At 52.6% G+C, this 24,202-nt stretch overlaps 2 protein-coding genes and 1 long non-coding RNA gene across 4 annotated transcripts in view; 2 read left to right on the forward strand and 1 right to left on the reverse strand.

The window, feature by feature from the left end:
* Positions 1–2,679: 2,679 nt before the first annotated feature.
* LOC119101544 (uncharacterized) lies at positions 2,680–4,577 on the forward strand. Its single transcript, XR_005094576.1, has 2 exons — positions 2,680–2,879; positions 4,380–4,577. It is a non-coding gene; the product is annotated as an uncharacterized LOC119101544 (long non-coding RNA).
* Positions 4,578–9,333: 4,756 nt separating this feature from the next.
* On the forward strand, positions 9,334–13,356 carry LOC119101061 (troponin C). 2 transcript variants are annotated; one of them, XM_037224311.1, is made up of 6 exons: positions 9,334–9,540; positions 10,015–10,042; positions 11,491–11,634; positions 12,138–12,257; positions 12,661–12,792; positions 13,038–13,356. In XM_037224311.1, exons 1-6 carry the CDS (start codon positions 9,349–9,351, stop codon positions 13,061–13,063), a joined length of 642 nt encoding a protein of 213 aa, XP_037080206.1. In that variant the 5' UTR covers positions 9,334–9,348; the 3' UTR covers positions 13,064–13,356. The 2 variants fall into 2 exon arrangements, with proteins under 2 accessions (XP_037080206.1, XP_037080205.1); XM_037224310.1 differs by having other exon boundaries at positions 13,101–13,356.
* A 2,621-nt stretch (positions 13,357–15,977) lies between these two features.
* LOC119100581 (uncharacterized) overlaps positions 15,978–24,202 on the reverse strand; it is a 29,391-nt gene continuing 21,166 nt past the window's right edge. Inside the window, exons 2-8 of the mRNA XM_037223662.1 lie at positions 23,678–23,798; positions 20,469–20,680; positions 19,541–19,951; positions 19,126–19,278; positions 17,764–17,918; positions 16,650–16,819; positions 15,978–16,453 (exon numbers count right to left, since the gene is read on the reverse strand). Of these exons, the coding sequence (XP_037079557.1) occupies positions 16,331–16,453; positions 16,650–16,819; positions 17,764–17,918; positions 19,126–19,278; positions 19,541–19,951; positions 20,469–20,680; positions 23,678–23,798 (1,345 nt within the window). The 3' untranslated portion in view covers positions 15,978–16,330. The remainder of the gene's footprint in view (positions 16,454–16,649; positions 16,820–17,763; positions 17,919–19,125; positions 19,279–19,540; positions 19,952–20,468; positions 20,681–23,677; positions 23,799–24,202) is intronic.

A 24,202-nucleotide genomic window follows, 5' to 3' on the forward strand; every position in this document is an offset into this window, starting at 1 on the left:
GGGGAGGACGCCGACGATATCCACGTGCGGATGCCGGGCGCCAAGCGGGGCGACATGGCGGCGCGCGCCCTGCGGCCGGAGATACGCGTCCTGGCCGTCCGCTTCTCACCCACCGGTCAGTCGGTCACTCAGTCGCAGTCGTTCGTTGAGATCATCCACGCAGTGGCTGTTACATACAAGTGATGTTTTGTTCGTAGTCAATATGAAGTTGGTGGAGAAGTGAGAAGTCATTGAATGCGGGGCAAAACGCATTTGTATAGCATTGAACAGGCCCGACATCGATAGCGGGTCCCAGATGCCGGGGACTGAACATGTCTTGAACCTCACTGCAAGAGAGACAGCAACGCGTATTCCCATCGTGGCCGCGCGAACGGACATAGCATGGGGCCGGTTGTCGTGTCAAGAGGGCGGCGGGTGACCCAGAGGGCCGGCGTGCCCAAGAGGCGCGGTGCCCTGGAGGCGGGGTGCCCCAGAGGGCGCGTGCCCAGAGGCGTGTGTGCCCAAGGGCGCGCGTGCCCTGGAGGGCGCGGTGTGCCCCAGAGGGCGCGGTGTGCCCCAGAGGGCGCGGCGTGCCACAGAGGGCGCGGCGTGCCACAGAGGGCGCGGTGTGCCCGGACACCGCTACCCTGAACGCGGAAGCTCCCTGGGTGCTCGTCAGTCGACGTCGCAGAGCTGGAGCTGGAGCACTCCAGCGCCCGTCGCGGTGCCGACTCTGTGACACCTGGGCACGCCCAACAAACGTGCTCTTGGCTGCGGGAGCACACAGAGAGATGTTCATGGGCCCTTTGAGGCAACACCTTGCCATGGCGCGAGCAAGGGGGGGGGGGGGTGAGTGCTTCATTGATCCTGAGGGCGGTTGGGAAGTCTTGTAGAGCGTCCCTTGCGGCCAAATGGAGGAGTCAGATGACATGTTTCCTCCACGCGGGCTCTATCAGACTTAGGTCAGAGCGGGATCAGCAATCCCTGGGCCCCCAGTTTTACAGTTTTGCCCGTCTTGCCGGGCCCCGTTTTAGACGCAGGTGGCGACGAGGGATCCTGGCTATTAAGTGAGGTGTCCCGCGGATCAGTCGGGGCACTCTACCAGTATGTGGCTCTCTACCAGCATGTGGCCAGTATGTATGTGGCTCAAGTTGGTGAGCCTGCGCATGCCTCGTGTTGCCTGCGCACGAGGAAATCAGGTGATCAGGTGACGCATCCCCGCGGCACTGGCCTGGAGCCAAGCGGACCACGTCACGGGCGTTGAGGGGAGCTGCCGGCGGTAGTTTTTGCCTCCGATCGCGGTCTGGCCGACATGCCTTGGCTTGTCATCACGGTGGCTGGTTAGCCCCTGCGAGCCGGGGCACTGGCGCCCGCGCATGTGTGCCGGGCGGGTCCCGCAGCAGCTCCTTTGGCACACTGGTCCGCGTGTGACGTGCTGTTAGCCCTGGCGGCTCCACTCGTGGACCGTCCCCTCGCTGGGCTCTGTGGCGGGCGGAAAACTGAGCCGAGCATTGCCACCCGTCTGTGAACTCGCGCGTTCCAGTCAACCCCAAATCCCAGCCGGTCGCAGAGGAAGCACTCCCTCCAAAGAAACTGTCAGGATTCGACCTGAGCCACTGTCTGGTCCCAGTTTCTGTGTGTAGCTGTTGATATGAACCATGACTGCGATTTGTTGTTGGTGGAATCATCAACCGATGTGGAGAGCAGGGGTCTATAAGGGCAGACAGGCTTTGTGAGGGACACTTTAGTGTGTACGCCGGAAGGAATTGTAGTGTTTTTGCCGTTGATTCTTAAACAACATATTCCACTCTTGCGGAGGAATGTGACGCGGCCACACCACGTTTGGCCACACCGGTCTAGTGTAGCTATTTGCCGTACTGCGCGAATCTGCACTTCGCTTGCCGGTCGTGCGCGCGTCAGTCTCGCTGGCCGTGCCCGGGCCCGCGTGCGCGCGCCTGCTCTCTTCTGACCGTCTCTCGGCGCCGTCGTCAGGTGAGGCGTGGGGGCGCCGTCACCACCGAAGGTCTGCTCATCTACTCGCTGGACCCCAGCCTGGTGTTCGAGCCGTTCCAGCTGGAGGAGAACATCACCGAAAGCTCGGTGTTGGCCAAGCTGAAGGCCGGCGACCCTGCGCGCGCCCTGCTCATGGCGCTCCACACCTGAACGTACTGCCCGTCACACGCCGCGTGCTGGAGAGCGTGCCGCACAGCAGCGGTAGGTGGCGCGCCGGTCGACTCGACTCGCTCCCGGGCTGGCCTGCGGCGGCGCACGGCCCCATCTGGATCTTCCCTGTAGGATAACATGGTTTCAAATGCAATTTGGGTGATTTCAAAGATTTTTTGCAGACGTAGTGTGTTTACAGCCATGCCAAGTTATTGTGTAGTGTTCCTATCTCATCGTTCAGTCAGGTGTGTATCGTTTCAAACAGGTGTTAACAGTTGTGTACTCGTCTGGCCTGATCAGTTCCCCGAGGAACTTCGTCCGAATCTGCATCTTACGCAACGTCCCGAACGTGCGCCGTGTGCCCCTTCCGTGTTATGATTTTAATTGGTATCTATAATGAGTCCTGGCGAGCGTCCGCTCCACTGACAGCCCCCCCCCCCCCCCCACACACACACACATTTCGTCTCTGACCACTCCGCCTGACACCCGCCCCGCCGGTCTGCCCGTCAGTCGAGGCCGTGGTGAAGGGCCCTGCCGCACCGGTACGTGGAGCGGCTGCTGGCGTTCGTGGCCGCCGAGCTGGAGACCACCCGCCACCTGGAGTTCTACACGCTGTGGGCGCACAGTCTGACGCAGCAGCACGCCGGCTGGCTGCGCAGCCACGTACTCAGTGTGACGCCGCTGCTCCGGCAGCTGCAGAAGGCGCTCACCGCCAAACAGAAGTCGCTGGGCCAAATGTGAGTGTCTCGCGGTGGGGCTCCGCGCGGGCCAGCCAGCCTCGTGCTTTGGTCGCGCTGTTTTCTCACTTCCTTGCTGGAAGCAATTGGAGAATAATGTAGGCGTGCCTTGGCAACATGGAAGTAATTTTACATTTTGTAGTGCATCGTAGCGCCTTTGGCACTGTGATCGTTGATTGCAATCAGGCAAATATCATTATTTTTGTCCCAGTGATGGCAAATTAGCAACCTATTCGATGATATTGTAAGGGAGTTTCTGGTATACGCTTTTTTGTGCCAAGCAGAAACATTCTTAAGTGATTTCTACCATTGGTTACCCAACAGTATTAAAAGACATTTATGCACTCAAGCGTTCATGACTTTTTCACCGATTTCTTGTTGAGGCTTAGTACTATATGACATTGGTCATAGCTCTTGTAATAGGGACCTCTTATTGATCTAGTTAACCTTGGTCAACCTCCATATTACAGTTTCACATGAAAGACAAGGTGCATCTGGATAGGAGTCCTGTGTCTCCCTCCAGCCTTCGTGTAATGGTCCGAGAGTTGAGAACAGGCCTGTTGAACTTCTGACGCTGCGCTGGTTAATGGAAGTGTTCCACATTTGTGTGGGGGTTTGAACTGAAATAGCCATCTTGACCACCTTGCGGTGCAGTTCACAGCCAGAAAGTATTGTTAGGCCACTTTGACGTTCATGACGTCATAATAACGTCATTTAAACCCTGCCGTTTCATGAGCCATGCGGCGAGCAAGCCCAGCATAAAAAAAATGTAATGGTCAAGTCGTTCATATCTGGCGTTTGTAAACACGATGTTCAGACATATCGGCCGTCAATTGGTTCTCAATCAATTTTGTGCAAGATACAATGATGTAATCAAACAATGACGTATCGAAATTAGTTACGTAAGTTGTTTAGTGCTTTTGCGAGTAACATTAGGCATATAGATAAGATAGTAGCAATAGCCGTATTCTTACGAAGACCAGGCGATTGGAGGGATAGATGCACGATAGTTCGGCAGCATCCATTTATCGAGATGAATGACAGTAGTGTTTTTTCTGTTACTGACACCGTTACTCACACTTCGGTGCACACACACTTCGGTGCAGAAGTGTCGTTAACACGGTTGACACTGTTCTGTTATTGTTACTGAACACTACTGTTATTCGTTTCTATAAAGGCATGCTGCAGAAATATTACGCATCTAGCCATTCTCGTGTTTCTTTTTCTACGAGGAATAGGGTTTTTACGACTGCTATCTAAACGAGGTATCGAGGAGTATACTTACTAAACAGAGATATTGTGTCACCTAGAGAAGCATGAAAGTGCTTGAAATTATGCCAATAATTTGGTAAGCTTGCGTTCAATAATTAAGTGAGTTTGTTCCATCATATCTGGTTTTGTTTCGATATCTTCACACGTGACACATAGCCGTTAAGCGCCGGGCTGTGGTACCGCAGCTGTCGTGCTTGCCTGGCTGCTGACCGGCGCCGCCGTTTTCAGCTGTGATCACAACAAGTACCTGCTGCGGTACCTGAGCACGCTGGGTCAGCTGCGGTCGGCGGCGCCGCCCCTGAAGCGGCCCGCTGGGGAGGGCCACGCCCAGGACTCGGCCGAGTCCGGGCCCGAGTCCGACCACGTGTCCGACGATGAGGAGGTGGCCATGGTGGCTGTGAGAAATACATGATACTTCGCTATGCTGCCGCTCTTGTGTTCGTTAATTTGCGGTGGTGGTTAGATATGATCCGTATTCACCTGCTGCTCATCTAAATCCAACGGTTAGCGCTCAGGTAATAATTGAGAGTTTCATTCTTTTAATTTTTAATGAAGGCAAGCCAGAATTTTCTCCTACCAGCGCTTGGAAACAATTATCATCGCAAACATCATGACTGAGGCGGCTTCTCTGTGGAGTAATGGTCATGCAGAGAGCAAGAGTTACCCACTGTCCCCCCGCTACCACTCAGAACAGTTACGGGGCCTGTGGTTTTACGGCCTTGGGGATGGCCACCACAGAGCGCGTGCGGTGACCATTGGACAAGCTGCGATAGTGGGCCGAGAGCGTCCAGTTTGGGTACATCTGCTGCGAACGCTGGAACGCTCCGACCGACCACACAAAGCGGACGACTCATCTATCAGCTGGAGCGTGCGCGAAGAATGGGAGTCGATATGCAAGAAAGCGGAACACCGGTACCGTGGTGTTAACGCGCAAATGCTCCAGGGTAATGCGAGGATAACCGGCCAGCTGGCTCGTGGTGCCGCATGGAGGTGTGAAATGCAGCGACAGTGGGCATGCAAAGACTCGAATACGCCAACCATCAAAGCTGCCTGTGGCGAGTCCCAGGGTGCATTGCTGGGGTATTTGTTGCTTAAATTTTGATAATCGTCCTGCCTTCTGTGCCATTCGCCTCCTGACTGACCGCAATTTCCATCCAAGCGAATGCGACGCCTGGGGCTTGTACCCCATGCTACTTCATGGCATATCAACCGAAGTTTGGTCAAATGCTTACGACAGACAACACTTTCAAGTCTGCCCATTTCAGCTACTTTGAGAGCATTCTATTTGGAGCATAAACAAAAGCCAGCGCAGTATGAACTACAGCACATGGGGAACACCACCGAATTCACTCCAGCCACCGCCACCACCTATCCACGCACGTCGACGGATGAACACGTTACCCACCATCATGCGTCTATGCTCTGCCGATAAGCCCTGCTGTGGCCGTCTCTGTGACGGTTATGGTGAGGGCTCCGTGGTGGCCATCCGTGCATGAGCCATTCGCTGCTGAGTGCCGGCCTGTCACTGCACGCCCGAAACGGCATACCGCGAACAGCACATTGATACTGCTGGTGCCGACAGACGGATCGAAGCAGTGGCTTCCCGGGCTTTCTGCTGTTCAGGTGTGCGGCAGCCCTGTCTTCCTCGAGCGGACTTTTAGCATTTGGCCGTTACTGACTGTAGGGGCGATATATTCACGACCTGGCGAAACTGCAGGTGTAGAAACAGGTAACCTGGGAACATCCGCGGAAGCTTTTCGATGCTTAGGCGTGTGCATACGTTTGAGCATAGGTATGTGCGCCTGGTCTGGTCAGAGATCCATGGCCACAATCCGCAGTGCTAGGCGGCTGTTCGTCCGTATCTTCCGATGGATTTGTTTGTAGGTTTTGCTTTCGAGTGCTGCGAGGTTTTCAGCGGAGAAACGTGGATTCGCATGATCCATTTGGCTGATAATTTGCAATTCACGGATGTCCATGTAAGATCGCGTTTGCCTTAAAGCGTATGAAGGACCTCCGAGCGCGTTGAACTGAGGCTAGCTTAGTTAGAGCTGGTTCATGGTGCTAAAGCAGCCGACGAGGGCAGTCGACTAAAAAGGCAGCTCACCGTCCGCCTGTGGTGGCTTGCGTTCGGTCTGACACCCGAAGCGCTCTGGATGTCCGCGGCCCCGCCCCGCGGTCCAGTCCTGCCGCCCGGCCGTCACCCGCCAGCCGGGGCCCGGCCTCCTGGTGGCCCCGCGCTCCTGTGTACCGACCGCCGCCGCAGCCTGTGTATACGGCAGGCCGCCCGGCGGCGCCCCGCCCGTCACCCGCCGCCGCCCTCGGCGGCCGGTATTTATAGGTTCCAGCCGCTTCCCGCGGGGCCGGCGGACAGGTGCGAGGCCCACCTGATCGGGGTCAGCCGCGCGGCGCCGGCACCAGAGCTTGCGTCGGCGCGGGATCCCGCGGGGACTCAGACCGAGCCGGTCGACAGAAGACCACGAGTACGTCCGCATGGACCGTTGGCTGGGGCGAAATCATTGGCAGTTGCTCCTTGCAATTGGAGGTCCATTCACAATTGCCTATGATATTCTGCACACGGCAGAAGCGGCTGTGAGCGTGAGATGCGCGTCTGGTATTTGACTGCGAACTCCACTGTGAGCTTTCGGCAACGGGCAACAGATAGCATTAAGTCTTGTGAATTAGTGATCGGTCAGATATGCACGGTCCAACAAGGTTTGTTAACTCTCGGGACCGCCGATAACTGCCCGAGCCATTTCGAAGCCCAAACATCCGTTCATGAACCATAACGGTGAGGCATGGTTTGGTGAGGAGCCGTCATCCACCCGTCACGCGGGATCGATCGGGGCGTTAACGGTCAAACGCAGACCCAGGAAGACTGGAAACTAACTGGAAACTGGCGAGATAGTAGCTAGCTGACAAAGGGTACTAGGATAGCAGTTTGACATCGTGACCCCAAATTTGGTCGCTGGGTTCCTTCGTCGCAATTGTTGGTAACACAATTTGACGGTGCGGGTAAACATATCAACTGATACCACATTCCCCAGAGACGGCCAGCTTTGCTTCGTTTCATCTCGTCCGAAGAACGGAAAATTTGATAAGCCGAGTGAGATTACTAATCAGTCTGTCCTGAGATTACTAATCAGCTTGTTAGCTCCTCAGTGGCACACCCAACAACACTACTTGCGATGGAATTTGAATAAACCTAAGACTTTAAATCAAGTGTAAGACAACCCAGTGGTGTGACTCGCTGCTTGATTGGTGCCATGTCTCAAATCGTCATTTTCAGGGTACGGCTGACAGAAAACGAGGCACTCGAAGAGAATGAATGCCGAAAAATCCATTAGCCGTCTTGATACTCGCCTCCACAGGCCTGGCATATCTGCCCCCGTCCGTGGCCGACAGAGACCTGGTGTGCCTCGCCCTGTCACCGTCAGTGGCCGACGGAGACCTGGTGTGCCTCGCCCCCTCCGTGGTCAACAGAGGCCTGGCGTACCTCGCCCCGCCCCCGTCAGTGGCCGATAGAGGCGTGGTGTGCCTCCCCCGTCCGTGGCCGACAGAGGCCTGGCGTACCTCGCCCTGTTCCGTCAGTGGCCGACGGAGACCTGGTGTGCCTCGCCCCGTCCGTGGCCGACAGAGACCTGGTGTGCCTCGCCCTGTCCACCGTCAGTGGCCGACGGAGACCTGGTGTGCCTCGCCCCCTCCGTGGTCAACAGAGGCCTGGCGTACCTCGCCCCGCCCCCGTCAGTGGCCGATAGAGGCCTGGTGTGCCTCCCCCGTCCGTGGCCGACAGAGGCCTGACGTACCTCGCTCTGTCCCCGTCAGTGGCTGACAGAGACCTGGCGTACCTCGCCCCGTCCGTGGCCAACAGAGGCCTGGCATACCTCGCCCTGTTCCCGTCAGTGGTCGATAGAGGCCTGGTGTGCCTCGTCCCGTCCGTGGCCAACAGAGGCCTGGCGTACCTCGCCCTGTTCCCGTCAGTGGCCGACGGAGACCTGGTGTGCCTCGCCCCCTCCGTGGCCGACAGAGGCCTGGCGTACATCGCCCTGTCACCGTCAGTGGCCGACGGAGACCTGGTGTGCCTCGCCCCCTCCGTGGCCGACAGAGGCCTGGCGTACCTCGCCCTGTTCCCGTCAGTGGCCGATAGAGGCCTGGTGTGCCTCGTCCCGTCCGTGGCCGATAGAGGCCTGGTGTGCCTCCCCCGTCCGTGGCCGATAGAGGCCTGGTGTGCCTCGTCCCGTCAGTGGCCAACAGAGGCCTGGCGTACCTCGCCCTGTCCCCGTCAGTGGCCGATAGAGGTCTGGTGTGCCTCGTCCTGTCAGTGGCCAACAGAGGCCTGGCGCACCTCGCCCTGTCCCCGTCAGTGGCCGATAGAGGCCTGGTGTGCCTCGTCCCGTCAGTGGCCAACAGAGGCCTGGCGTACCTCGCCCTGTCCCCGTCAGTGGCTGACAGAGACCTGGTGTGCCTGGCCCCGTCCGTGGCCAACAGAGGCCTGGCATACCTCGCCCTGTCCCCGTCAGTGGCTGACAGAGACCTGGTGTGCCTCGCCCCGTCCGTGGCCAACAGAGGCCTGGCATACCTCGCCCTGTTCCCGTCAGTGGCCGACGGAGACCTGGTGTGCCTCGCCCCCTCCGTGGCCGACAGAGGCCTGGCGTACTTCGCCCTGTCACCGTCAGTGGCCGATAGAGGCCTGGTGTGCCTTGCCCCGTTCGTGGCCGACAGAGGCCTGGCGTACCTCGCCCCGTCACCGTCAGTGGCCGATAGAGGCCTGGTGTGCCTTGCCCCGTTCGTGGCCGACAGAGGCCTGGCGTACCTCGCCCCGTCCCGTCAGTGGCCGATAGAGGCCTGGTGTGCCTTGCCCCGTTCGTGGCCGACAGAGGCCTGGCGTACCTCGCCCCGTCACCGTCAGTGGCCGATAGAGGCCTGGTGTGCCTTGCCCCGTTTCGTGGCCGACAGAGGCCTGGCGTACCTCGCCCCGTCCCCGTCAGTGGCCGATAGAGGCCTGGTGTGCCTTGCCCCGTTCGTGGCCGACAGAGGCCTGGCGTACCTCGCCCCGTCCCCGTCCGTGGCCGACAGAGACCTGGTGTGCCTCGCCCCGTCCGTGGCCGACGGCGCTCGCTGTAGAGCATCAGGCGGTGTCCAGCGGCTGTCCAGGCCAGGGCAGTGGCCACTGGCCAGCCGGGGTCGGGCCAAACACAACATGAACCCACTGCTGCCGTTCGAGGCTGATCGGCTAGAAAACGGCTGGAAGCGCCGCCGGCGCGCCGGCGGACGACGGGTAAAATTAGGCCCTGCCGGCGACGAGGGCAGCGCCTGGGTGCGTGGCGGGCGTGCAGTGCTGCTACACCAGGGCTCCCGTGAACACCTCCCGAAGCCGAAGCCATCAGCCATGGTGAGTGGAGTCGGACGTGTCACGGCCCAGTGCGACATGGCTGGCAGCGGGCAGCATCAGCTGTAACTGTCACCCGGTTGAGAGGGGTGTTAGGTATGGTTGTTGCCTGGGTAAGAGTTGTCCGCTTGGATAGAAGCGGGATAATTAGCCGCTAGTTATGACCATGTAGTTTTCTCCCTTAGAATTTAGCTGCATGATCTTTTGTTCTCCCTGTGGTGTACTCCCCGTAGAGAATTATAACGGTGGAATATGCCTTTCATATTCCAGACGGTAGCAATAGCACGTGTATTTCCCCAGCAGTTTGCAAGGTATGAAGAGATTATTCCCCGTAACACATAACCTGCCATCGGAACACTTTGTAGTTGCTAGCATCCTTCTGGGGGTGAATGAGACCACCTTCCAGTGTCCCGTCTTATATTTCACCCCCGGGGAGCATGGACAAGTGATAATCGTTTGCCATCGGACCATTTACAGGAGGAACTGGACAAGGACCAAATCGCCAGTAAGTGGTGTGGGGTTCATGCTGAGTCTACCGCTTTGGGGGGCTTCACTTGGGGCACTCCACATCTTCTTCGCGGTGAAGCTATTTGAAGTTGCTTTATTCGTACTTCCTGGCTGTCTTTCATCTCAACTGTTTGACCTTAAAGCCTGTCTGGCTCATTGCAATGAAGAGGGAGTATTGGCAACGGGGAGCCATGACATCGTACTTTCTTAATGGGCTTTCGGACGGACATTTCACTTCCGTTATACTTATCTGAGTTCTAACACGCGTGCATGACAAGGCGTCATAACTTATATCCAAAAGTGCGGAAATACCGTGATGTGAATATGGAACAGCATTTTATCCTGCCTAAGGATTAACCAGAACTTCAGCTTCTCGCGCTGCTCTTTCGACGCCTCGTTGATAACGGACGTGGGTACCAGTTTATCGCACTGCTCTGACCAGTTTCAGATTACCACTGCGAAATGATGCATTGCCCGGCTGATGCGGATTGCTGCTATGCTGAGTGTTGTGATGGTTGAATTCACCATTTTAACGGTTGCTGTATGTACGCGATGTGTGCGTGTCGCATAATAGATATGTGATCCTGTAGGCTCGCCCCAGAGTCATGCCTTTAAATGCGTACTCAGCGGAGATCGATTTTCCCCACCTGACACATATCGTGACCAGAGTAATGGGCGCCGCGTGGAACGCAATCCACTAAAGAAATTGCAAGATACGTCTGGAAATCTTCTAGACGTGCAGTTGTTTGAAAAAAATAGATTATACTTAACTTTTGGTAGGCCATAACTCAAGGTAGCGTGGCGCATATGGTACACTAGTGAATGTATTTAAAATTGTAATGAATGTGATATCCATCTTTTGTACGTAACTTAACGCGGGGCATGTTAAATTGTACAGAAGCACAGCCGATGCATACAACGGCATGTGTCGGCTGTGAGCTAACAATTCAGCACATTTCATAAGGAACGGGTAGAAATGTTCCGGACTGGCCAGGTCCGGCCTAGAGCGGTCAGCCTTTTTCAATTATGGACCCAGCACTTCACTGGCTGTGCCACTGAGACCGCACGGTATAACTCGAAAGACGGAAAAATTCGCGCCGTACCATGCATGAAATTTGGACCTGGTGCCCGTGGGATTTTGATCTCTGCATACAAAAAGGCCGATGGAGTGGTGCAAGATAATGAAAAAATTGTTTTGGCGCCAGCGTTATCGAAATTAAGCACGACGTAAGTTCAATTACAGGCCTGTGCAAAGCCAACCGTAAAGAGGTGAACCCTGTGGGCCAGTAGAAAAAGTGCGCCGTGGAGCGGTTGTGCCGCGAATGTACTTAAGTGGAGGCTGCATATGGTAACCACGTTTTCTCCAGATGCTCACATATGCTTCAGAATGGCATGGCTATCCTACCAATGATATATCCGTCTCATCACGCTGGACCCCATTCTCAGTGCTCAAGAAGGCGTTCGATGGTTTCGACCACGAGAAGAAAGGCGCCATCAACACCGACATGGTGGGCACCATACTGCGGATGATGGGTCAAGCATACAACGCCCAGACACTCAAGGAACTCATCGAAGAGGTGGACGCCGACAGTAAGCCTTTCCATTTCCCCGTTCATCGTGGGCTATTGGTAACGACTTTTGTGAAGGATATTCTAAATATCACACAATATTTCCGAAGCCTGATTCCGATATGAGGATTCAGACAGATCTGGGTCGTAACTGTTTTACCTCGAATGAGAGCAAAAATTGTGTGCTGTCGCGGTTGGGTGAACGAAGCACGCAGAATTGTAGGGTGACTGGTGCAGCTATATTTGAGCCGTTAACTCAGTTGGTGTTAGGTGCTCAGAAAAAAAGCCCGACAGCTTCATGAAATACGCATACTAGGCTCCTGCGAAACACATAGAAAGGACGAAAAAATGTTGTCGTCGACATTATTTATCAAAGGCGAAAAAAACAGTAACGGTCGATAGATGATAAAGACGAAGGCCTTGATGATTGTGAGTAGACGGCGATGATGTTGAGTAGACGGTGATCTCACGCAGTTTCATATGACAAAGTTGTGAGTGCGTCTAAGGTGCGTCTGGTGTTCCCAGAGTCCGGCATGCTGGAGTTCGACGAGTTCGTCACGCTGGCGGCCAAGTTTATCATTGAGGACGACGCTGAAGCTATGGCGAAGGAGTTGAAGGAGGCGTTCCGTCTCTATGACAAAGCCGGTGAGTTTTGAACGGGATGGGGACGCCTCGGTTAGTTCCCAGATCGCCTCTTAACGCTTTCGTCTCCATCTGCCAACAATATCAGTCACAGCCGGCTTACAGGGCATCCTTTGCAGCCAGCACACGTCTCCACCATTATCGTCCAAGTCGCATAGTACACAGGATGCGTTAAGATCGCCGTTTGTACTAGTTGGAGCACTCGCAGATATGTAGGTTCATGTTTCGCCTTCATCTTGACAATCCACGCGGTTTCAACTCCTTAGTCATTATTTTCCAATTCCCGTCCGTCATCCCTGTCGTGGAGTAATTTCCTGATCAGGTTTACCTGCTGATATTCTACACTTACCTGTCTCTCACCAAGCTCAACTAAAATAACCCAACCGTCCACGTGCCGTTGCTGCAGGGAACGGTTACATCCCCACGTCATCTCTGAAAGAGATTCTGAAGGAGCTGGACGACACCCTGAACCCGGAGGACCTCGACAATATCATCGGCGAGATCGACACGGACAACTCGGGAACCGTTGACTTTGACGGTGCGTGGACCATCAGACCCAATGGCCCATGTTCTGCATCTGGTTCTGATAGTGTTGGCTGCAAGCTTTGCCTCAAAGCACAAAAACTGCTGGTTGCTCAAATTCAGATTTGTATATGAATTATGCAATGTTTTTTATAGCATTTCCAACAGCAACCAGTGCATGAACGCGTCGATACTCACGAGAGATCGTCGAAGTTCGATGCGCAGTGGCAGGCGGCGCCTGACGAACGCCTGGCCCCACAGAGTTCATGGAGATGATGACGGGCTGAGCAGGCGCCGGCGGTTGACGGACGCCTGGCCCCACAGAGTTCATGGAGATGATGACGGGCTGAGCAGGCGCCGAACACTCGGCGCAGTGCTGTCGGCCGTCACACACGCCCGCTGCAGCACCGCGGCGCCGCCGCGTCCGGCCGCACCGGCCGCTCCGGTCGCCGCCCACCCCCACGTGACGTCACGACCTGCGCTCAGCGGTGATGTTACAGGGGACCGCGCCGCCACCATCGCGGTGCAGATTTCCATTGGATCGATGGTACTAGTAGTGAGAATAAACTATTATTTTGGCTTCGGATTCCTCCTATTCGGCCTGACTTATTCAATACAAAAGTACAAGAGCACACCCTTGTTTCGGTCTGGGATGTCATTGAAAGGGATGGAGCGGTGCTTGCACAACATGCGAATAGTCGGGTGAAGAATATTCACATAACTCAGCAGGATAAAGTGAGCCTGCCCACGAAAAGGACGCCGTTAGATGGATGAACGGACACTCAGCGTGCGGAGCAGTGAAAATCGGTAAAGTACAGTGGTTAATGGTGACCAACTCATAACGCGTTTAAACGTCATAAGGCAGGAATTCATATTTTATATTTTATCTTGATGTATGTATGATGCTTTTATATGATGTGATATGTATGTGTATCTTTATTTTATATTTTATCTTTTATATTATCATTTTAAGGAAACGGACCGTATTTCACAACTCTACCTTCACCGCACACAGCCTGACTCAGCCCGTCTGATTCGGTCATCGGCGTAGCAATGCTTTATTTTTCACAAGTTCGAAGAAATAAAAAGACGAAGCTCGGCAAACCTACGACGCCAGCCAACCTTCGACCTAGTTGACCAGCTGCGCCTAGGACTGGACTGCCGAAGAACAGATTGGGCAAGCTGTACCGGAGGACTGGAGGAGATACTTTAGCTTTGTCCGCCCGTAATGCGTGATACATTTCGGCAAAAAGTGAAAGCGCGTTATTGTGTTATATTCTTACAGCGGTTTTCTTGTCGCACACAGATTTATTTATTTGACTGATCGAAAACATAACGCAGGCAGAGTGCTTACTATCCCCGAACTATTCATGTGTCGCAAATCAACATCGCTTTCACAAGGGAGGCCAAACATCACGACTATGGAGGGTTTCTAGGTGACAGGGAGGGGAAATTCCACGACTTAGGAGCGATTCTGGGTGACTGAGTAAGCCCTTGTCTCCACAGTTAAGATGTCAAAATATGACTTGGCGCATGATAACGCACTGATGCTCGACTGGCTTCGTCCCCGGCTGTACTGGGGGCCCGATGCCCGGGAAAGTTCAACTTCGGATTTAGGACTAAGTCGCTGCACTAAGGCACTAAGGAAATGAGTACAAAATTATTCACCACCAAAAGTGTCATAGACTCCAACGCAGCTGCAATGCGAGTTGAGTTAGTCTCGGAAGACTCGAAGGTGTCTACCAAAAGCCACGTTCGCGGCTGTGAGTCAAAGTTGAGCCGCCAGATGTCACTCACATGTGTACGCCTGATGGCATGCTGCACCGGAATGCTCCATGGTTGTGCGCTCGGTGATCTGCGGCCCGGCATCAGGTACGCAGCATATCGGACCTTTCCACTCAACCCGTGACTGTTAACTATGTGCGTGGAAGGAGCAGCAGCGTGTAGTTGTGCATGGATGCTGCCGTCCAACAAACAGGTGATTTTTCTCACAATGTCCGGATTCCATCAGTGACGGTACGTTGGTGCACATCATAATGAGGTCCTGAGTTTCCCGTTTCCCCATCGGTGATGCGAGTGATCAAGGGCACACTACAGCTACGCTACAGCGGATATGCATCTCATGTACCCGATACCTTAGTCATTTCCTTCCGGTCTAGCAATATATATGTCTGAATATAGTAAGAAGTTACACGAATTGTAGTCTGCTGGTATCTGTTGCGATGCAAATCCACTGGCCTCGCAAATACGATCATCATGCAGCTACGTACCTACGTTTTATAATCATGTGTTACGTTGTCTAAACGTGTCAGATAATGCAGGTTTTTTAATTTGATACTTCACATTTAGTTCCTGGCCAAGTAAACGTTTTTGCGAGATCCTGCGACGCAACTGAAATGAGATAAATCAAGCCAAAGTTGCCTTATTTAACATCACACGGACGAATCTTTCTGCGTTTACGATCGGAATTCCTTCGCTCAAACACAACTTCTTCCCGAACCGTGTAAAAAGTTGCAAAACACTTCATGTGGTAAAATGCTGCCGCAGTGCTGCACTTCCGTCCAGGGATGTGGTTCCTCAGAATAAATAGGACCTGCGTGCAGAAAAATGTATAAACGTACCACCAAATGCGTTAAAAACTTGTTTCTCCCCATGATCGAACCACCTTCCTGTCAAGGTGGGAGGGGGGGGGGAGCGTAAAAACTTTGCCCTAACTGAGTAGGAAACTATGCTCCTGATATAGTGATTGTGATAGCCATACGTATGTCTTGTGTTCCCAAGTCAACCATACACGCAGCGCAAGACACAAAATGGGATGCAGCCACAAGATTAAGATTGTCGTCTTCTCCCACTGAAAATGAAAATATCCGTGGTGAGAGGCATTACGATCATGCATGTATCCAAAGCTTCGTATGTCCAGTACCTGTTTGGTTATGTCGCCCAATAGCGGAGAATGTTGACACTTAAATTGAGAACGACGCAGACTGCTCGATTACTTTGTTCGTGGCCTTGTCTGAAGTACCCATGAACTTAAAACCCACGGAACCCCGGGAGCCCTTGTCCAGCCAAGGCCTTCCAGCGCCCAATGAATGCTATGGCCTCAGGATGAGGAGCGTTTATTAAACAAGATCGACATGGTAGCATCATTTAAGCGGTGCAATAATTAAGCCCGTCTGAAAGAAGGCAAATGCGATCCCTGGCTTAAAAATGATGAGTAGCATGCCATGTTGCATTCACACGAGCATCACCGGCACCGCACTGGTTATGAAAAGACAGCGACCATTAGGCTACTTGTACTTTGGTAATCGATGGAATAGATCTACGCATACTCCTTGAGCAAAACGGGATGACCGGCTCAAGCCGTATCATATTGCACTGAGGCCTCACTCGGGCCCGCTATCTCAGCGCAGAATCAGCAGCAGACATGGGCTGTTACCCTTCAATACCAAACCCCCGAATCCTCCAGGCTCCACAGCAGTCGCACAGCGCTGGTGAAAGGGTGCAAAGAACGCACCCAGGGTGTCACACAAGGTGCGCACAAGCGCTCATCGCTGTCACTCATCTTCCGTCTGCTTGGCCATCAGGTGTGGGAAACACTTTGGGATGAGGAAGTCTTCCAGTGACCTGTGGAGGTGGGAGCGGACGGAACGGAAGTAGACATCTTCGTCCGAATAAATCTGAAACAGATTGGCAAAAGTGTCATTGCGGCGTTATAGATTTGTATTGGACTTCTTTCTTTGGGGTTGGGAAAACGGCATAATATGAAGCGTTCAGATAGCGTATGATAATAAACTTTCCGAACGAGCCGCGCCCATGGACCACAAGATGCAAGATGTGTGACACATCACACAACAATGACAAGTCAACCCATACCTGCTGATAAAATAGGACGCCTCTCTCCACGAGCTTCTTGGAGAGTAGATCCCCATGCAGAAAGAGCGGATCTCCGGTTCCGTAAACCAGATACAGGGAATGGTCATCGATCCGCTCGATCGCATCCAGAATGTTGGTTGTGTCCACGTATCTCTCCGCATGGTAAGCATCTGTAACAGTTATGCGCATCATTGCCGACGTTTGCACGTATGCACATCAGCTGCATTCACAAACTGCACAACAAATCCATTCAAGCATTAACAAGGGGCAGTTCAAAAGTGTGTTTGTGTACGGATGATGCGACCCGTTTGATGTTGCATACTGCTTTTCTGGCGTTTAAAGGGAGTATCCCACCTTAAGGGTAATTTCAAAAATATGCTCCAATGCATCCTTAGGACCAGTCACATCTAATAATATCACGAGGCAGTGTCACTGGAGCACTGTTAAGACATAATGAAGATAACAATTTTAATTATTTTCGAGCCTAAATTACGCTGTCAACGCTTTGCAACAGCACTACCATTCTTCCCTGCAGTCGCGAACATCGTCGTCATGACAACAACCGTGCGCACCTCTACTTGTGCGAATAAAAGAACAATTGTGATTGGCCTAATGGGCAAGGGCCTACTACAGATAAGCTGATTGGTTGAAGTTTGAACTAGTGTGCCGCATGGATGATGTGATAATTCAATTCCTAAAGCCGAAGTTCGCCTCAGACAGCCACTGTGATAAACGCCATGGGGGAGAAATCAAAGCCATAGTTTGACGTTTCCTTGAATTTGCGGGATTATATCTTCGTGATCGCGTATCTTTTTGTCTGAACAGAGCATTTTAAAATTTGTGGCATTTATTACACAAACATTTTGACACATAAGTGTGCTGCAAACATTATAGAACACACACGTTGGAAAGGGCAAGGTAAGGGCATGTAATAATTGCATAGTGGTGAGCAGGGAGCCAATGAGATTTTTCCCGCAGGATCGGCTACTTCAAATAAAAATTCTGGGTTTTTTCAGGATTGCGAGAAAACCGGTATTACGGATCAAGTCGTATGCGCCAGATGTCACAATAAGTGAAAAGTACCAGAAGGTGGGATACTCCCTTTAAGACGTACCGTAAAGGTCCAGTTCGACGACAGGCCACAGGACGGCGCCACAGTGTACCAGAGCGTTGTCAGCCAGGGCGGTCAGCGCTGAGTGGCCGCCGAAACCCTCCCCTATCACCGCTATTCTCTCCATGTTCAGGTACTGATACTTCTGAGATAGGTGGCTGGGAACGAGAACACGTCTCGCGTTTAGTTATTGGCTTCGACATAGCTGGTTTAATTGGAAAGGCGCCGGTGCACACTGTATAGCGAGCCGACAGCTTCAGGCTGTAAGGTTATTTTCTATACCGTTACCCAAGAACGAGGAACCATGAGCTGGGGACTGCGGGCAGCAACTTTGGCATTTGTACGTACAGCAACAAATCTACAACTGAGGCATTGGTGCGATCCAGTTCTACAGTAGTGGAGGATCAGATTATTGTGTGTGTGCAAAGGCATGCATGTAGTTGGTCAAACGTAAAGGTTGGTTGATATTGCGTTCCAAATGGCAAGTTCATTCCAGGAAAAAGTGTAGTAAATATGCTCTGAAATGATGCTGAGAAAAGCGACGACTTTCAAGGCAGCTTACTTCTAAAGCACCCGGGCTCTTATTTCTGGATCATATCCGGCGTGAGACTTTTTGGCATCATGTATCACTATCACGAGCACATTTTAACGACGCGGGGTCGTTTTTTAAATAGGTCACTGCATGCAAAACCATCGTGTTACCCGATGAGGAGGGGGACAAACGGAAGCAAAAAAAAAACGGATAGTTTGGGAACAACAGTGAACTTTTGCTCAGAACAGAAACCTAGGTTCAAGGCGGTTGCCTGAAGAGGTCTGAGGTTACTTAGGACACCAATGTGGTGTTTGACTTTGTTTACGTTAGTTGACCCGCAAGTCATGACATGAGAGCCTCAAAGTTTGATACAAGTGGGCTCACATGCAAGCCAACCTAGCATGTGAACATGGTGTCTCTATCTCTCTTAGTTAATGATATCTTAGTTGAGCTAAATTACCCCTTCCCCACCATGGCGAAGGGTATTCAACCGGCCACCCGGGCGTGTATTAACTCAATATTGATCACATACTTTCTTCCCATATTTGATTATTGTGGCGTTAACTTGGACCGGCATATAACAATGAGAGATTTTTAAAAGCTTCCGAAAACTCAAAACAAGGATGGTGTTGGCGTTGTGTTTTCGACACAGCTATGCAATAGGATATGTTGGAATTCGGACATACCTTGACTGGTTGATTGACTGGGTGAGTGAGTGGTTGGCTACTTCTAGCATCAATGCTCTGATCGTTAATAGCGTAAATAACAACCTTTGCAGACACACATTGTCCTCCGACCATGTCATCCACGCATATGGTGAGATCAGCACGAACCTGAGGATACCTGACGTTCTCTTCTGGTTGCCGAAGAAGCTTCTGTGGCTCAGCTGGGCCGTGGCTCGCGCTCGGACGAATACCAGGTCCCACTTGCTCACCATAAACGTTGCGAACTCGACGCTCCAGTCCAGCTCCAGGACGTCATCCTCGCTGCAACGCACCAAACGTTCATGCTTCGCGAACGGACGGCAATGCAGTGTGTCGTAGGTCTGCGATCTGGGTGTCTTCATGCATTGTCATCGACACACCTGGCAGATGGTAAACCGGCACTGAACAAGGAAAGGAGGATTAGGGGACGGAAGGGGGATTGGGGTAGAGGAAGACATAACGTACAAGGAAGTGGAAGATTGAGGTGAATAATAGCGAACAAGTGATTCAAGAACATTTAACCAGCTGACGCTTCCCCACTTACATGTCAAGCACAAACGGATACAAGTAGGTGCCTCCCTTCTTCTCTTCCCACAGTGCCGGCAGGATGAGCTCGAGGCGCACGTACTCGCCGCCCAGGGACACCGTCTCGCTGAAGACGTGCGGCACGGCCATGCGCTCGGCCAGGGCCCGGCTGCTGTCCAGCTCGGCCAGGCGGCGCGTCACGGCTCGATCCAGCACGTGGAGACTCCGGACCGGCCCGTGCGCGCACTCCAGCGCCAGGGCGTCGCTGTTCGGGCCGAAGATGGGCGTCAGGCGGCTGCAGGGCCGGCCCAGCAGCGTCGAGACTCCGCAGGTGAGGCAGGCGGCGCCCGCCCGCTGGCCGGCCGCGGAGTCCGGCCGCCAGTACAGGTGCGTCTCCGACGGCCGCGTGTCCTCCACGCCCGTGTAGTAACTGTTGGCGTACAGGGGTGAGTGGGACGGGGTTAGAGAATGCAGACGGATCGATAAGCGGGCAAAAATTGGTGTGTCAAGCGGTGATTTAGGTTTTGTAGCGAAATCCTGTACTACAACTCTGCTGTTGGCTATCTGGAAGCGAGCGCTGACTAAAAAGTTCACAGATGTTAAGTTAACAGGCTGTTCTAACTAGACAGCTTCGTATTGAACTGAACTGTGGATACAGTAGCATTGGCAAGGTGCATCAACAATAATTTAAATACAATGGCTCGCTGACCTATGTCACAAAATGTTTGGCAGCAAAGCAGCGTGCTGTTTTCACCGTACAGTCCCTTTATATCAAAACACATCTAGCGCCCAGGCACTGTTCCAACCAAAACACATTATCGGTATCTCGTTTGGCACAACAACTTCCGGAGGCCTGGTGTATCTTTACACGCAAATTTGCTCTGAACAGCCGAATAGTAATGATCATAAGTGGTACAAAAAACTGGGCTTTCGTTGGACGCACTGACATGCCGTGCTCTTGCCGGTCCCAGAACTGCAGTGTCACGATCCGGTGTCCGCTAGCCTTGCTTCTGATCTTGACGCCTTCCTGCACCATCACCTCCACCATCTCTTCCCCGTGCTCTTCCGTGTCGTCCGTCTTAACCACGAAATCAGAGTAGCCGGTGGCGAACACAGGCTGTAGTTCGCTCACCCACCGCCAGTTGGCAGCGGCGTACACCTGGGATCACAAATTAGACCCAATTTTGCTGCCATTGTTTCCTGGGTATATTAGCAATTACAACAAACACTGGTACAATGTATAAAACTACACCTGACCCGCTTTGGCGGCCCTTTTTACGATTAGGTAATCGTACCTCCGTACGATTTTCTAGCTGGCAAAAGCGTAAGGGAGTCCAGTGTGCTTTGACGCGTCTTCCGGTATCAATCATCGTTCACCTGGCATGCATTTATCCCAATCGATAATGACTGAGATCCTCTAGCACCTCTGTCGCTTTGTGGGAGAGGCACTTAGATTGCAAACGTCTATGACCTTGCATTTTTTAGGTGAGAGCTAGAGAACGCTCGATGACAGTGGGAATTGTACTAAATTTGTGCATTTTAGCACGTCAGGTTAATGAAAAGGCAAAGCTCTTGGTGGATTCAACTATCAGGGTGCAATTCAATCCAATTTTAAGAGCAATACAACATCAATCCATGTTTTGGAAACAGAAGCAATTGATTCAAATCGGTTCATCACGGCAAAACAACATTCCAGAATATACGCCATCGCATCTGAGCCCACCTTGACACGCCACCTAACATGTGACGCCCTTCAGTTGATATTTAACTCGTCAGTCTCTTGCAAACTAGTTTTCATAGACAATGCTGGAATCAAAATGAATCACAGTGCGCGTTGCGCCATGAAGCATAACTTTTCCGAATTGGTGCAGTCTGTGTCATTAATGCAACCTGTGTTAATGCAACCTGTCTGTGTCATTAATGCATCAATTAATCACAGGTGTAGGAACGGTTTAAAAGAGTGGGGAAAACGCAAAATCATGGTATAATCTTACTGGGCCGCATGCTCAGTGACCGCGGGGGGAGTAATGGATGACATTATTGGCTCTTAATTCAGGTAGCACATTTTGGAAATAATTAAATGGCATGGTTGTTATGCTAAATATTCACCTATAGGTGTGTCCCACTGGGACATAATCTTGCCTATTCGACTCACCTATGCCATTTGGCAGGTAAGACTATCCAGCTTCCTTGGACCATTCGCTCATTCCAAAATTGTTTGCCCTGGGAAGGCGAAATTGCACGAGCGAGGAGGTACTTTGGGTCTGGATTGGAGTGGCACCTGCCTAATTAGGGCAGGTGCCAAAATACGACTTGGGCAGCAGGCTGGTCAGAATTTTGAATGTAAATCAATAGCCAATGTCGTGCCAGAGTTTTTGTGTGCCTTGATTTCGCCGGCTGCTTTTCAAGAGATAAAAATGTGGCAACATTTTAGGCGAAACAAATTCGGAATCTTCAAATCCTAAGTGCCAAAATCAATGAGACGGAAAAGAAAACATTAAACCGAAGTTTCTCCTGACAATGTCAAGTTACAGAATAAAGGTTCATCTTTCAGATGCTCCTTATCTGAGCCCTACCCCAGTCCTGCGTCTGCGGCCATTGCCTTGACCCAGCCGTCCCCGCATAACTGACTGTGAACTGATCATATAACTGCTCTTCTGCATGTTTATTGATCAGCATCCCTACTTGTAGGTGTGTAAACAGCCATCGCATACACAAGAGTATTGATGTAACCATCACTACTTATTTGTGTGTGGGTGGGCACCTGCTACAGTATCTATTTCCAAATTATATTCCTGCACACCACACTACGGCAGAAAAAAACCGGGCTGCTAGCTGCTTCAGGCATGACTTGGCCTATCGGGCATTCATTTGCCCATCATCCAATGTAGCCTACTTGGTCTGCTTTTGTATGCAGGCGGTGGCTTAGCCAGAGCCTTACCAAGGGAGGGAGCAGAGGGTTGAAAAAGCCCCCTGAACCCAAAGAAGCTCGCCGGATATAGCTCACTTGTTAACAAGCCTTGCTAAGGGAGGCAGAGGGATTGAAAAGGCCCCTGATGGCTAAAGGTCCTCCAAAAAGATTGCGGGATGTAGATCACTTGTTCATCATTTTTGGTTGTGGTTTTGAGTTAATAAACTGCAAGAATGAGACGATGAACATTGGAATAAAACACTGGCGCGCCCCACTTCACAGTGGTTCAGAAGGCTCTTTCAAAACCAATAGCACTCAGAGGCGTGGTCAGACTTGCCTATGTTCTTCACAGATATTGAGGACCCCCTGAACATAGATTGTAGGTCGAAGTGGTGTCCAAAATGTGTATTGACATGGCTAACCCATGTTTGTCTTGAAATGTGACAACATTCAAGTGAGAATCGATTACTGGGAGAAGTTACGTTACGCGGCTTTGAACACCCGCGCTAGCAAATCATATAACAACCTTGACGCCCCGCGTTGCAGTCTCCATAGGCCGCGCAGCGTCGGCATAGTAGCTGACTAAGCGGTGGCCAACGGTGGTGGAACTGGTGGTAGAGCAATTTCCTGACAAGGGACCCGTGAGTAGAACATCAGGGGGTACATCATCCTTGACGGTCCAGGGCTGAAAGACCATTCTATGCCAGTGCGGGGCGCATTCCGTCTGAAAGATGCTGTCATTTATCACACGAAGCAACTGTTTTTAGTGCGGTTTGAGGAAGATGGCTGGTGAACTAAGTAAATCGGCACGCATGTTCAAGGCAGAACAAAAGTAAGCTAAACGCAACATAATCTGAATAAGTGGGGAGGCAATATTACTGCTCCGCCGTCCACCTTGAAAGGGAGGGGCTGGCCCCCTTGCCCCTTTGTTCTTACACCCACGTCCTGAATTAAGGCACATATTTATCCATTCCATTTGAAACCTCTACAAGGTGAGCAGCTCAGCATGGCGGGTACCCTCTGTGCAGATCTTCATGTTATCTAGGCAACAAAATTGCTTTGATTTAACATCGTTTCCAACCATTTCTGTAAGCAGGCGACAGATGTCAGCCCCAGAAAGTACCAGTCTTTCAGTGACGGCCCATTTTGGAACTGGGAGTGAGTGAGGAATGGCTCCCAACGCCCGCTGCCGGTCATGGCTCGGTGGCAACCGGGAGTTTTTAAGCCTCACCAGATCAGCCTTACCTCACTGCAGTGCCAGGCGGGCGCGGTGCAGAGGCTGACCTGGGCCGAGGTCAGGGCACGGCTCATCGACGTCACCGCCACCGTCGCCTCGTCCACCCACTGCACCCCCGTCAGGTACGAGCTGCCGGAAAACCCAAGGGACGCTGAGGTGTGAACTCTATCAAGCAAGGATGCGACTCAGGTACGGGCTGCCGACAAGCAGAGGATGATCAGACGCGGCCTGAGCAAGCCTAGGTCGAGCACGAACATCAGCTGTTGAAGTGAGTCCCCTGGCACACATCACCGGACACAGGCTACGGCCAGACACACCTCGCCGGACACAGGCTACGGCCAGACACACCTCGCCGGACACAGGCTACGGCCAGACACACCTCGCCGGACACAGGCTACCGCCAGACACACATCACCGGACACAGGCTGTCGCCAGACACATCATCACGGACACAGGCTGCTACCAGACACACATCACTGGACAAAGGCTGCGCCAGACAACGGTGCAGTGAGCGGTCGGTGCGTGGACGGACG

Source organism: Pollicipes pollicipes, unplaced genomic scaffold (assembly GCF_011947565.3).
Source record: "Pollicipes pollicipes isolate AB1234 unplaced genomic scaffold, Ppol_2.1 Scaffold_4881;HRSCAF=5763_pilon_pilon_pilon, whole genome shotgun sequence".
Lineage (NCBI taxonomy): Eukaryota > Metazoa > Arthropoda > Thecostraca > Pollicipedomorpha > Pollicipedidae > Pollicipes > Pollicipes pollicipes.